Genomic DNA, 14,989 nt, shown 5'->3' on the forward strand with positions numbered 1-14,989 from the left:
GTGCATTTGCAATCCAACCCAAATATGGTTCAATAAATGTAACCGATTAAATTTGCAGGTAATGCTCAACTGTTCTCATGTTTGAGGCACCCCTTAGCCTCTCCTCCAAACAATAATCTACATGGCGAGATTTAACAATAGATTTACCATTAGACGGTATATTATATGGGGATGCCAACATCTCTTTTAGGCCCAATTTATAAAAGGCAGATTTTACGTACATTAGCCAAGGTATCTTGTTTGTATTATCCAGAGATAAGCAATCTAACATTCATACTCTCACCGCACTTGCTTCCAGGTTTTGCCAAAACTTAATGTAATCAGCTCTGAGGTTTTTAGCGCCAGCAAAGCCAGCCAAAAAGACATTGGAAGAGACATGAGGCGTTGTCTTTTGGAAGTCCACAATGCCAAAACCAGCATTAAGGAGCAACTTAGAGGTGGCGTGACATTGGTAGGAGAAGGCTCCAGGGATACAGAAGAATACTCTGTAATAAGCAAAAGGGTTTGCCCATAAACCACCTGGAACCACGGCAATACACACACATGAAACAAAGACTGCTTGTTGGATACTCAGTTATAGGTAGACCAATGCCAATTACTCAAAAGTAGATTTCAAATTACATCTTTCTTTAAATATATTCTTCTGTTCATTAGATATCTGACACAAGCGTGGGTGCATTAAACAACAAATGAAATATCCATTGTTTCATTGCCTGTATGAAATAATAACAGTCTTGTTTCTTTTAATTCTCACATACTGTGTGGTCACTTGAGCACTGAGCACGGTCAAGATGCAGAAAATGATATGCATACAAAAGCTCTGTATGGCTTACGTCACAGCTTATTTACATATTTGATCTGATATAAACTGAAGGATACTTTGGCCCCAAACCTGGTGCTCTGGATGTAGTCTCAGGGCTTGGAATGCATTCCTGTCTGGATTTCTTAGAATCCTTCCCTTAGTGGATTTTGGGACAGATAATCTCTGATGGCACGATTTTATACACTACTCCTGAGGCTTTTCACTAGCAGGTGGGATAGGAATTTGGAGCAAGAGAGGGATCCTTGCAGGGCAAGGAGGAGGTACTAAACGTGAGTTTAGTTGACGGTAGAAAAGGCAGACATCCTTCACTGTGCTTTTGCTTAAAAACATTGTTTTTAGTGGAGGATTCCAAGCTGGATATCAGATAGTATTTAACAAGCATTCAAATATCTCCAATAAAATATGTAATAAAAGGAAAGCAAGTGTGGGCCTCGATCTATTACAACACTAAAATGGCAAATATAGAAGTTGTTTTTGGAAGTGTACTTCTGTTGTTCACCTTCCCAAATGTTAACCAAGGTAAACCCTAACCACATCACAAGATAAAGATATTCATGTTGAGATAAGGGATGTTAAAAATGTTTGAAACTGATAATTCATGTTCCAATCACTGACACCTTGGTAGAAAGATTTTACTTTAAAGAAATGCTTTATTGCTTGATACACAACCAAAAATTGCTACCTGTCGAAAGTTAACTTTCTTCAGAGACCCAGAGTTCACAACCTCCAACCCTGGCTCAATTTCTTGCCGACTCAGCTCTTCTACCTGGAAAATAGAATTACAAACATTTGTTCCGTTCTCCTTTTCTATCTTGAAGTAGACATACACAAAGTAACAACGGGATGTAATTTTGAAAGAAACTCCCTTCCTCCAATCCTGACTTGAAATTTAGTTTACTGACAATCACAAATTAATCAACCAGTTCCAACACTTTTGTCTTCTATTCACTAGCTTTCTGTTACTTTGCAAAACGATGATGCGCTTTTTAAAATAAACATCAACATTTGCATGATTATGCATCGAGCTTGGAAAATACGCTAAGGAGCTGGCGGATGCATGCAAATGGGCAAGATAAACGGATATGTTAATCCCTAATTACCCTCAAGAAGTTTCATTTACTCGTTTAGAGTACAATTATCACTTCCCCCACACTTTACTGGATAACTCTGCAGTAAAACCCGGACAAAACAAACTACAACAAACACTCAAGAAAATGCCAAAAGAAAAAAGTGTCATTTCACAGTTAACAGGTCAAAAACACTGAAGGGAACTGTTGGTGGAAGGATGTTGAATGCTGTTTAAGGTGTTATGGTTGAACAACAGGTTAGGAAAGCCATTTTCACAAAAGCCACCTGCTCTAATCCAGATGTGGGAAATGCATTTTTCACAATTAAAAAAAGATTGAAGTTTTGGGCACTTGCAATGTCCTTTGTTTATTAAGGCAGTAAGAGATGAGAAGCAAAGTATGGCGCGGTTGAGAGCACTGTATGCAGGGTCATGTGAAGGAGGATTACGCTTTGTTTGCAGAATACACAGTACACCAATACTAGGCAGTCATTAAGGAAGAACAGCTGTCATGAGTCAGAAGGTCCATCCCACACTGGATAAAAAAATACAAAAAATGTAATCATCATTTGAAATTTTGAGGGTCAAGACCCAGGAGGTTTGTCAGCACTATTTAAGATATACTAGATCCAGCATAAAATCATCTAACTGAATCGGCCCTCCTACATTTGCGCGGACTAGAGCTTTATCCTTAAAAGTGCGTTTTCTAAAGGACAGTAGCAACAGTTTTTAGGATAGCGATTGGCTCCAAGTTATTTGTCTAAAATGTATCCTAAGTGTTTCAGTATACATTAATAGCACTTTTATTTCCAAAGTGCATGGCAGGTACCTTGCTGCAAATGATATAGAAAAACAAAGATGAAAAGTTGAAATTAGTCCCTAGTCAATGTTAGACTGAAGTTAAGTCCCGAAATTTGCATGGCAGTTCCCAGAATTCCGAGCCAGGACAATGCAACCTGGTCTCCCTTCTAATGGAATACATGCACACCTTACCTTCTCCCATATGCTGCTGCCATCGGTTAGTATAAATTCCTCCTGGAGAGAGGGGCTATCAGGATTGTCTTCCTGCTCTTTCCCCTTCTTTTTGCAATTCTCCATGTACAAGTCCTCAGCAACTCTGATATAAGAAGTAAATAAGACAAGCAGCCAATTAAGTGGGTAAAAACAAACATGTATAATTTAGTGGCACTTATTCAACATATTGCTTAAATGTAAAATACACACTATGTTTACTTCAGCTTTGGCTGGTTTTTCCACATTCATTTCAATCTCCAAGCAGGACCTGTTGTTTGTAAATGTGATACTTTGAAAAGGGAGAAAATTACAATGAAGCGTTAACCTAATCATTAAGGCAACTTTTAATTTTAATTTTCTCCAATTTAAAACATTTCAGAATCATCATTTTGTTCACAGCTTCAATATTAAGTTGACAACAGCTTTTTATTAAACAGTTAAATACCTCAGTGCTTCAGTTCCTCATCTCTGTGTCCCAGCCAGGGTCATAAATCTGACTGAGCACTGGTCACTATCATACCTAGCTATCTGCAGCCTGAAGAATAATGTAAAATAAACACAGCCTTCCCTTAACTTTAAAATATGTCCTTGTGCTTTTTTAAAAATTAACTCAAGGCTGTGAGCTACTTTGAAGGAGTCTGTGAGCTACCGGTAGTTCGTGATCGATTGGTTGGAGACATCAGCACAACAGGATGAAAGAAGCCAAGAAGACTCAGATCCACTCTCGCTGAGACCCAGGTCAAATTTTGAAACATTAGTACCATGCCCTGAATGCCCCGGACTTGCTGAAGAGGAGGATAGCATTAAAACTGCACTGTATCCAGAATAACTCTGATGAGGGGGGAGCCTCTGCCAATGATTCAGTGTGACTTCAGCTCATTGATCGAAAACCCCATAGATGACAGGAGGTATGCAGTCCTCTGGAGGTAGTCCATAACTGACTTAGGAAAGCCTGCCTTCAGCAGTCAGTCATTGAGGTATGGAAAGACTGGTATTTCCAATAATCTACGATCCTCAGCAACCACTACCTTCACTTTCAAGAACATCCGAGGGGCAGTGGTGAAGCTAAAGGGGTTCACGGAGAGCTAAAAATGCTTGCGGCCACTTGGGGCAGCAGATAACATCTGTGGGACTGCAGGATGGCGATGTGAAACTAGGCTCCCTGTAAATCCAGTGCCACCATCCAGTCACCTGGATCCAGGGCAGACAGAACTTGGGCCATGGTGAGTATCTTGAACTTGTAGTTTTTAAGGACGAAGTTCAGAGGTGAAGGTTTAAAATAGGAAGAAGTATTCAGTTTCTCTTCAGCACTAGAAAGTAATGGGGAGCTGCAACCAGTCCATTCGAGCCGGACTGGTCCCACTGGGCGCAGGGTCAAGACTGATTTGCATATGGCTGGGTACAAGTGGAATGGCATGGTGAGCAAAAAAACGATGGATTTAGGCACAGATCTCTGTACTGGGGTGAATGTATGTCATTGTACTGCATTCTGTCCATCAATTGTTGTTTTTGCATTCGTCACCCCGAGTGGGACGGGTATGCCCAGACATGGGTCCCGTGCTCTCCATGCCACTGGAGTCAAGCTATCCTGGCTGATGTGGGTTGAAAGCCCGAAACCGGTCCTAGGATGCTTGTTTCCAGTCCAGGGAGGACCTGGCCTGGCTGTTCGGGCTGGACTGTTTCCATTGGGCGCATGGTCAAGACTGATATGCATATGGCTGGGTCCTAACTGGAATGGCATGGTGAGCAAAAAAATGATGGATTTAGGCCAAGATCTCTGTACTGGGGTGAATGTATGATATTGTTCTGCATTCTGTCCATCAATTGTTGTTTTTGCACATATTTCTGATGCCAGCACCCGCTTGATTACTCCCTTGTCCTATAGAGTCTTGACATTCCTTTGTAGAATGCACAAGTGGTCCCCCAGAAGTCGCTGTGGTGTAGGTGGCATATGTGGAGGGGTTCACAGGAAAGATAGAGGCGTATCAATGCAGGACAATTTGAAGAACTCATCTGTCCTATGTTATGCTTTTCTAGCCATGGAGATAATTAACTTATCCTGCCACCAACAGGGTGACAATATGCCGCAATGGACAGGCTAAAGGGGACTGGGAGTGGTAGCAGAGAGTAGGAGACTAGCTAGTACTTTGCACTTGAGGGTCTAGAAATTTTCAATCAGATCCCCGACCTATACCTTCAAAGGACTGGGAGATCTGTTGTTGCAGGGGCAGGCCTTGTTGCTTTCTCTGCTGGAGGCCCTTCTGAAGTGGAAGGTAGTATTGTTGGGGATACAGCTGCATGGGCACTGAAAGGCCTAGGAGGCTACTGTGGCTCTGCTTCCTTTGAAGTTCTCCAAGGCTGAATGTGCTTTGTCTCCAAAGAGACAAGTGCCATGAAATGGCATGGCAATCAGTGATATGTGACATCACTGGAGAAGCACATGGGTTGCATCCAGGAGTGGCAGCAAAGCACTGTGCTGACACTGACTGCCCTACCCATGCAATTGGTGGTGTCCAGCCCCAATATGATGAAGTACTCCACAGCATATTGCCTATTTTGTAAGACCTGAGCCAAATTGGCACAACACTCATTAGAAACTCAGGTAAGATTTTGCTCACCATGTCCCATACTGCTTGTAACGTCCTAAGAAACTGCTGGAGTTGACTGATCTGAGGGCTAGGCTAGCAGATGACAACACTTTTTTCACCAAAGGGCTCCATGCATTTGGATTCCCTATCTGTTGCCTAGTACGAAAAGATTTGGGGTTCAACCTGCTAATAGAAGCTTGCACCACAAGGCTCTTGAGAGATGAATGCTGGAGGAGGAAAGATGGGTGTCCTGCAGCAAATCTGTGCCATCTCTGGTAATTTGCCTATTCACAGGCAGGCAAGATCCAGGTTTGATCTAAGTGCCGATTAAGGTCCCTGTTAGGGTCCTGATGAATGGAAGGAGCTGTTCTGAAGAAGTCTGCCCAGGTTGCAGGACTTTTGTGGGAACATTGGTTGTTACCTCTATTGATGGCAGTTGGATGTTGAGGACTTCCGCAGCCCTCCTCATGACCAAAGGAAAAGACGGTGACTCCTCTGCTGAAGGGCCAGGTGGAGAGTTCAGGCCAGTGTCAGGGGATGTATGTAACCCACAGGTATTTTGCAGGTCCAAAAGAAGATTTCTTCCTCATAAAGTTGGGAATCGTCATCACCATCTCGGGTCTTGATGTGAAAAATGTTGTTAGTAATGGCAATGCCCCATCTGAGTCTGAATGGGACAGCCTAGGCTGTGCCTCTGGTACACGTGGGCGTGACTTCGGTCAACGTTGTGATGGATTTGCTTTCGAGTCCAAAAGGATAATCAGTTCTTCCTCTTTCTTTGGTGGCGTTGGAATGCGGGGAACCAGGGGAATCTTGCTGCCGGATGACAAGTAGGGTCGGGCCGGCAGCGCAGTCAAGAGGCACAGTTCGCATCTGGGACAGTTAGTAGTCTGACTGGAGGCCTCCTAGGATCCTTGGGGCCTATTGGCATATCAGAGGGAGCCCAGAGACTCAGGAATATGTGCAACATGGCCTCCTTGAAGGTTTCGATCGGATGCAGCACTGCCTAAGAACCCGGGAATTTGATTTGGATTGGGGTGAGCTGACGGATTGGCTTTGTGACTTCCACGCAACCTCTCTTAACCAGAGTGGTGGAAAGAAGGTTGTTACGTTTAAACTTGTATTTTTTCTTGGATTTCGACCTACCTGACGACTTGGGAGTGGGAATAGGACCTCTCTCAAGATCAACTTTGAGAACACATATGTGTCCTCAACTAAGAGCGAGACTGAATCTTCCCTACGGTGTTCAGCGATGTAGAGCATGGTTTCACCATTTCGGATGTCCTTTGGGGTCATCTTTGCGCAGTCGTCACAAAACATCTCATCGTGTTAGGAACTCAGACACATACCTGTTGGAGCTCTGTCACCACATCTGCTTGTGGCTGTCCTTCCAGGGTTTGAAGGCTGTATTTTTAGGGACAGACATGACACTTGCACACTGTAAAGCATTTTGTGACAAAATAAGTTCTGCCAAAGGACATAAAAATGAATGAGTGATCCATGTCAGAAAGGGCAGAAAGAAAGGAACTGAAGTCAGCACCCAGGGGCGACAGCTACATATGGCTCCGGCATACTAACTGGGGTGGGACGGAGTTGACACAGGACTGTACAATGCAACCTACCAATGCGCAAGGGAACTGCTGAGAAAAATCTCCAGATCCAGTCTGGCGCCTGGAGATACTCACAAGGTGAGGAATCTGCAGTAAGACGCATCCATCTGAAATAATTTCTTTCAAAGAGTCTGAAGAAAACTAAGTAATTTTGCTATGTGAGTCTCTGTTTTCAAACTGAAGGGTGTCATCACATGGTGGTCAAATAGCGGGAATGGGGCTTGTCACGCGATTCATTAAGACACTGTTCTGGGTCTCTCCCAGGGGCTCTGCAGTAATTGATTGACCAGGCTTGACTTAAAGCTCAAAATCCTTGGCTCGAGGCCTGAAGAGGGCTCACTGACTGCTTCTAAAAATCAATGCTTCGGCTGTGATCCTAACTGCTGTGACTGAGCATGCAGGAGATCTAAGATGGCACAGATGGAGCAGCGGATGAGCCATTGGTGAGATGATTCGGCCTGACGGAGCCAGAAATACAAAACTCCGGTGGTGGGCGTCCAGCTCAAATGTAGCTGGGTTGTGGGGCTACCATCAGCAGGAGGTGCCGGGGTTGGATGCCAATGCTTCCAGGATTTGGAACTCTTTCCCTAAAAATCTACGATGTAATCCCTCCTTTTCTTGTTTCAAACAGGACCTCAAATCTCTACTGCTTAACGTACAAGTTACTTACCTCCGGTAACGATGTATCTGGTAGAAACGATTCTAGCCACAGATTCCTTAACGTAGAATTATCCCAAGGCGTGAGAATGGACCCGGAAAACTTTCTTTGCCCCAGCATCTCTGCATGCCGGGGGGCGGTTCCACGCGACTGCGCCCGGACGTCGTCCGCGGGCGTGACGTCAGCGAGGTCACATAAGCCCCACCTCGGCACGCTGACATCAGTTTTCTTCGGAGAACATTTCCGCGCCACAACAGCCATCACAAACAAAACTGTGGAGAGTATGGGAACAGTGTGCGAAAAATCATTGAAACAGAAAAGAGAGAAACAAAAGGTGAGGAACAGCACCAGTTGGAAAAGGGCCAAGCACGAAGGCACAGAAGCAATAGCGGTGAAAACCATAGCAGTAAAGGAGCAGAGCACCGCTCAGAGGAACACCTTCGCAAGCTAAGGCAACATCTTCCCCGAGGCAGAAGTATGTGAAAAAGGCCATAGCAGAACAGCGAAAGAGAGAGAGAGAGACTGCAATCACGATCCACAACAGTGAAGGGCAACAAGCCCGGAACAAAGGAGGAACAGCAAACCACCCCCAGACGACACCATCAAGGAGGGCCATATCCCCTTAAAGGAGCGAAAAGGCCGAGGTACAGGCAAAAAAAAAAAACAACTCAGAGGACAGCAAGGGAAGCAGAACCCCCAACCAAGTAAAACAGAGAAGAGTAAAAGCCGGCTCCTACACTGGAGAAAAAGCAGGGTGGAGGGATGCAGAAGCACGCATGAACCAACCGACCATGTACATAAGGGAAGGGGTGGAACAATCAAGCAGAACAAAGTAACCTGTCCGGGCAGAAGCGAAGCGGACACCCACAGGAAACAAGCCACCCGGAGGGAGGCGAGTTCAGAAACCCAAACCAAAGGTCCTCGCAGAACGGGGAGGAAGGGCGGGCCGTGAAGGAATCTGTGGCTAGAATCGTCTCTACCAGATACATCGTTACCGAAGGTAAGTAACTTGTACATCTGATAGAGACTACTAGCCGCAGATTCCTTAATGTAGAATAGATACCCAAGCCATACCCAAAGGGGAAGAGGGCCTGCGAGAGAACCTCCCCAGGAGAAAGAAACACGGGGCCCCAGCAAGGCGAAGGGAAGACTAGGAGACCCCATGCCCATGCAAGGTACAATGGCCACAAACCCTCGTAGGGACAGACAGCTGCAGAGGAGCACCCAGGAGGAAAGAACGACCCCAACTCCAGGGAGAAAAGGCAGAACCGGAGGCAGAGCCTGACGTAGGAAAACATACAGCGACAGAGGACAGCCGACCAGGCATGAGCCGCAAGGAAGCAGGTAAGGCAGGAACGGCTCCACAACCAAGGAACGCCGGCATAAGAAGAAAGGCACAGGTGCGCAAAGCCCCAGCAGAACAAGAGGCAGGGGTATAAGGTAACACAACAAGGGCCACGGCGGTGGGCCAGCACAAGCAGGCGTGCCCAGCCGACAACAGACAGCACCATGGATCAGCTCACCCAGAACAAGCCAGGCGCAGGCCGAGGGCAGAGGCCAGGAAATGCAGAACAAGCCCCCACAGAGGATCGTTCAATAGACACACAACGACCCACAAAGAGAAATGGAACCAGCCATAAGAGAAAAAGGGGAAGACATGGAGGACGGATCAAGCCATCAACCAGAACACAGGAAAGCCAGGAGAAACCCAGCCCCCCTGGAACACCAGACAGAGGACCAGGCCGAAACGACAGACAGGAAGGCGGAAACACCACAACACGACACCATAGACAGCATGTGTCAAACTGTCAAGCGATGTAGTGAACACCAAGAATGACGGAACCCGGAGCAGCGCAAGCTGCGCCCGGACAGATACAAGAGACCGCACCAGCGGTATACAGTGATGCCAAGAAAGGCAGGGAACCCGAAAAAGGGACAACCATACCTCCCCAGCAAAAGACAGAGCTATTCAATAGCTACAAGTACCCCACATAGGGTATGATACGTCCCAAGAAAACATGGGAACACCTATTAGGGAAAAATCCAGCAGCAGGGGACAGAACATAAAGGACCTGCAGATAGAACCACAGACAGCTTGTCAATCAGCCAATCAAAAAACACACAGAAGGCCCAACCTGAGGACACATATGGGTGAACCACAACCAAAGAACCACAAAATCCGAAGGGGCTGTATCAGTAGCCAACAGCAGAAAGGGGTCAACTTAAGGACCCGAAGGCACGCCAACCCACCAGAACAGACAGACGGTCCAACCAAACCACTAGACCCCCGACAAAAGGGGTAGGACAACGCCACCCATAAAGCAGCAGAGGACCGACAAGCCAAATTTACGGAGGGAGAGGAGGAGGAGGCGGACGGAGCCCCGCAAGGAGCCGCTGAATGGCAGCATCCGCATGGGTGTTAAGCAAAAGCACCCCATCAAAGGGCAGGTCAATGAGACGCTCCATTACATTCTCAGGGAAAACGCTATCCCTCAGCCAAGCATGGCGACGGAGAGCTACTGAACTTGCCATTGTGCGGCCAAGAGCATCAGAAACATCCAGGGCCGAACAAAGAATAAGCGTGGCCAGCTCCCGGACATCCAGCACATGGCGTCCCAGATTAGCGTAGCCACCGTCCTGAGAGGCAGAAGACAGAAGGGACTCCACAGAATCCCACAAGCTGGAAACAGCCCTGGCCAACACACAAATCGTGTTGAGCGATCGCAAAGCAGCACTAGAGGAAGCGCAGAGGTTCCGTCCCCATGAATCTAACCATCGGGCCTCCCGTGACGGAGGAAACAACACCAAAGGTAAGGAAGGAAAAGCAGTCTGCAGAATAGGGCCTTGGGTAGAAGGGTGGAAAGAAAGGCAGACTGGGTCATGCGGAGCAGGACGGTGGCGGTTGAGGAGCGACTGGGGCACCGGATCCCCCGTGGCAGGACACCACCAGACCCCCAGAAGAGAATTATGGAGAGAAGCTTCGAAGGGAAGAAGCAGCTCCCATCCACCAGAGACCTGATGGAGAAACTCCAACAAATGGTCCGTAGGGAATGGGGTGGCAGGGTCGCCCATGTGCAAAATGCCAGCGGCCGTGGAAATGGCACAGATAAAGGCCGCACACGCCTCCGTAGGGCGTCGTGGGGGGAGAGCAATTCCTCCGTGGGCGACGGCTGTAAACTAAGCCAGCTTTCCCCGAATCCAGCTGGAGGAAGAAATGGACAGCCCCGGAATGGTGGAAGATGGACGGACGAGTGGGGGACCTGAGGTGACTCTGGGGAAGGCTGTGGCCGGGGGGACAGCGAAGAGCCCTCACTGGAAGACGCCGGGGAAAAAACCATGACGCGGCAGCCCGTCTCTGGGGAAGAAGAGACAAAAAGTTGATGACCCTCTGGGGAGGAGGGGGCCTCTGGAGACAAGTCGACGACCCAACGCCGGCACGGCGCCGTGGAGTCTGCCGGAGGGCATGCCAAGACGACCTCTTCCACCACTTGTACCCTAGGAGAATGGGGCAGGGCCGGCTCCGGGTCGGCGAAATAACGGTGCCGAAAAGGCGCCAACTCGACCTCCGACGAAGCATCTGCCTGTGTGGAGAGACGAGAGGGACCCGGGGATGCGCCCCGGCCCCTAGCCAGCACCCGCGGCGCTGCCCGGGTCGACAGCCGTCGGCACCTGAGCGACGTCAGCTCAGCTTCTGGCAAGGCCACCCACCGCCTGCCCAGAAGACCGAGGAGGACTCGGGGGCGAGCCGCGAGTCCCGGCAACCTCCCGCAACACCACAGGGACCCCCTCGGGGTTTGCGGCAAGGCAGAGGTGCTGTCAGCCGAAGAGGGGAACCCTGTAGGGCCGCACCCCGACGACACCACACCTCCAGAACCTGAAGCCGAACCCGTCGGGGCCGGAGCCGCCGGCGACGCCGCAGAAGGGCCCGCACATGGCAAGGGATCCGCGGACGTCCCAGGAAGAGGAGGAGGAGGGGCCAAGGAAGCCTGCAGAGCCGCAACATAGGCCTCTATTTGGGCCGTAGTCGCCCCGGCGCCGGGAAACAGCGGGTAGGGTGGCGACGAATGAGGCCCAGAGCGGGGACCAGGCCTCGGAGACAAGCTATAAGACTTACCGACAGGCGAACGACGGGCGATGCCGGAAGCGTTGATTCTTGGACCCCTCCGTGGGAGACGGACGCGGGGACGACACAGATCTGGACAACCGGTCTGAGAGGAGCTTCATCCGACGCTCCCGCTGGGACTCAGGCTTCAGATGCTGGCAAGCGTCGCAGTCCGTGGACTCATGCTGCTCACCCAAACACCACATGCAAATAGGATGATTGTCTGTCACCGACATCTGACGCACGCAAGACGAGCAGGCCTTAAAGCCCAAAGGCATTCACACACTGTCCCACCACACAAAAGCGTGAAAAGAAGGCCTGAAAACAGGACAGGGACACGATCCGGATCCGCGTTGCACGCGGAAAAGAAGGAAACTAATGTCAGCGCGCCGGGGTGGGGCTTATGTGACCTCGCTGATGTCACGCCCTTGGACGACATCAGGGCGGAGTCGCGTGGAACCCCCCCCCCCCACCCGGCGTGCAGAGATGCTGGGGCAAAGGAAGCTTTCCGGGTCCAGTCTCACGCCTGGGGATAATTCTGCGTTAAGGATTCTGCGGCTAGTAGTCTCTATCAGATAATTACTTCAACACAGTCACTAGCTGATCCATGCTTCCCAAAGGTCCTCCTCGACACCCCCAACAGGATCCTTTGTTGCTGCCACCTGTCCCCTTAAGTCTTTAATCTGCCACTATCGACAATACCTCAATGCTGTATTGTTATATACTTTTTGATAATTCTACTACCGTACAATTACCTCTCTGACTGTTAAACCTGTGCACACTTCATTTAAAGTAAAATAAATGATATACAACAACCTTTAAGGTTTGTCACAAAATTCCATGCAGAAAATAGCAAGATAACAAATATACTTCAGAAACATTGGGATGCACTAAAAATAGATAACAATCTTAGAGGCCTAATTGGTCCACATCCCATTACAACATTCAGGAAGGCTGAAACACTCAATAATATCCTTAGTCCTAGTGACACACACAGATAAGTCCCTAAAAAGGGATGGATATGGCATCAAAACACCCCTCTGGTTTTGCTTTGATCCAAGGCTGTGTATGCTGTAAATACATTCAGGACAAAACATGTGAGTTTGAGACTCACGACAAAAGCAAAATATTTAAGATTAGAACTAACGTTAATTAAAAAACAAATTTTATGTCTATTTGATCAATTGTTTATGCAGTAAACAATATGTGGGCTCAACAATTCGACCCCTAAAAGAAAGGATTAAAGAACATGTTAATGCGATCAAGAAAGGTAATTAAAGGTCCCCTCTATTTATTTATTTTATAGGTTTTATATAGCGCTGGCTAGACCCGGAGGTATCAGAGTGCTTTACATGAGTATCAGACCATAATTGCAGGTTACATCGTTACAAAGGTTACACAGTTATTTGAGCCTGGCAGCATAGTGACAAGTAAGGTCGCGACAAACCAAAAGGACATACACGTAAGGGAAAAAGCAGGCAAGAGGAGAGATTCAGGGGAGGGGGGGTAGGAGAAGTAGACAGAGAATGGAGGAGGGAAAGAGGAGGGGAGGGTGAGAGACACAGCATGGAAAGAGGAGGGGAGGGTGACGGGGACACAAACCGGTAGACGAGTCAAGGCTGCGTCCAAAGTCCAGTAAGCTGTGATCCCAGGGGAAGTGGTATCATTTCCCCATCTCTGTTGCGAGAGGCTCCCTATATGCAGTGGACTCTCTCAGAGGGGTCTTTATGACTCCAAGGCCTACACACTGGATCCTTCCCCAAAAAGGGGAGAGGGAGTGCTTTGTCAACGGATGCCATACCATACCTCAACAGTGAGTGGCTCCCTAGGTGCTGTGGACTCTCTCAGCGGGTTCGCTGAGACTCCAGAGTATAAATATTGGATCTTTCCCCAACAAGGGGAGAAGGAGTGCTTAATTAAAGGGGACAAAAAGACAGGGGGCTAGGTGGTGTAGCGGGCAAGGGGAAAGATTCAGGTGAGAGGGGAGAGGGGATAGGAGCAAAGATAGTAAGAGAAAGAAAGAGTGCTAAATGGGAACAGATAGATAGATAGGAGACAAGGAAAAAGCAAAGTTACAGAAATATGATGGGGGGGGGGGGGGCGAGACAGGGAGAAAAAAACTTTTCCCCAAAGTCCGGCTGGGTAGGTGACGGTCAGGGGATGAACCAAGACCGATCTCCTCAATAGCTGAACAGAGCAGCTCCACCGGGCGTCAGACATAGTGCTCGGACTCCGCTGTCAGGATGGAGATCAGGAGTACTCCGAGATTATCAAATTTGTGTGGGGGGGGGAAACCATGGTCCGAATGAATTCCAGACAACATCTTGCGGTCAGGTACAGTCCTGGTAGGATTATGTAAGGAAGATTTCAGCTGGGGGGGGGGGAATGGTCACAACTGGCGTCCATGTTAGGGTCAGGCACCCATCAGCCTCAGCTGCAACTCTGATGGATTGGGAACTAGTACCACTTACTAAGGACTCTTGGAAGGCAAGACACTTGATAGGGATCACACGTCAGGCTTTCTACAGAGAGCATCTCCACAGTGGAGCCACCATCTCAGTTAACAGGTCAGCATAGGCAGATCAGACTCTTGCACATCCAAAGGAGATTGTTTATATTGCTGAATCTTGGCTGATGGTGTGTTGTGCTCCCATGGTTTCTAAATTAATATCCATCAACTGATAGCCTACTTTAGACGTTATATTAAAAGTCAATACATATTTGCCCAGCCAGATTCTATCCAAGTACATCAATAATTGGGGCGCAGGGTCCGGGGCCTCTCCCTCTGTTCTTGCCTTGGTGTTGATGAGCAGGGACCCCAGAGGGGTGGACACCGCGGAATCACTTTCGTGATCTTTATGAAAATGCTGCAGCACCGGCGGCCACGTCATGTTAACGTTACCCTCTAGGTAAACATTTTAAGGAGACTCATATTGGAACGGATATTTCTGGTCTATCAGTGATTGGAATAGATCTTATTAAAATACATCACAGAGGTGGTGATAGGATACAGCGCCTCCTATTACAAGAGACCTGGTGGACTGAAAAACGACATACTGTAAAGATGGGATTGAATTTAGATAGAGAACTCCAAACTACTCTTTAACAACACGGCTCATGTCTTATGT

The 14,989-nt window shown here is 48.1% G+C and overlaps 1 protein-coding gene across 4 annotated transcripts in view; it reads right to left on the bottom strand.

Annotated features, from left to right (window-relative positions):
• Window positions 1-14,989, bottom strand: part of POLG (DNA polymerase gamma, catalytic subunit) — an 862,381-nt gene that overhangs the window by 311,334 nt on the left and 536,058 nt on the right. For all 4 annotated transcript variants that reach the window (XM_085644442.1, XM_085644444.1, XM_085644443.1 and 1 more), the window contains 2 exons: window positions 2,883-3,006; window positions 1,506-1,589 (listed from right to left, as the gene is read on the bottom strand). In XM_085644442.1, coding sequence (XP_085500568.1) covers window positions 1,506-1,589; window positions 2,883-3,006 — 208 coding nt within the window. The remainder of the gene's footprint in view (window positions 1-1,505; window positions 1,590-2,882; window positions 3,007-14,989) is intronic.

Source organism: Triturus cristatus, chromosome 3_1 (genome assembly GCF_964204655.1).
Source record: "Triturus cristatus chromosome 3_1, aTriCri1.1, whole genome shotgun sequence".
NCBI lineage: Eukaryota > Metazoa > Chordata > Amphibia > Caudata > Salamandridae > Triturus > Triturus cristatus.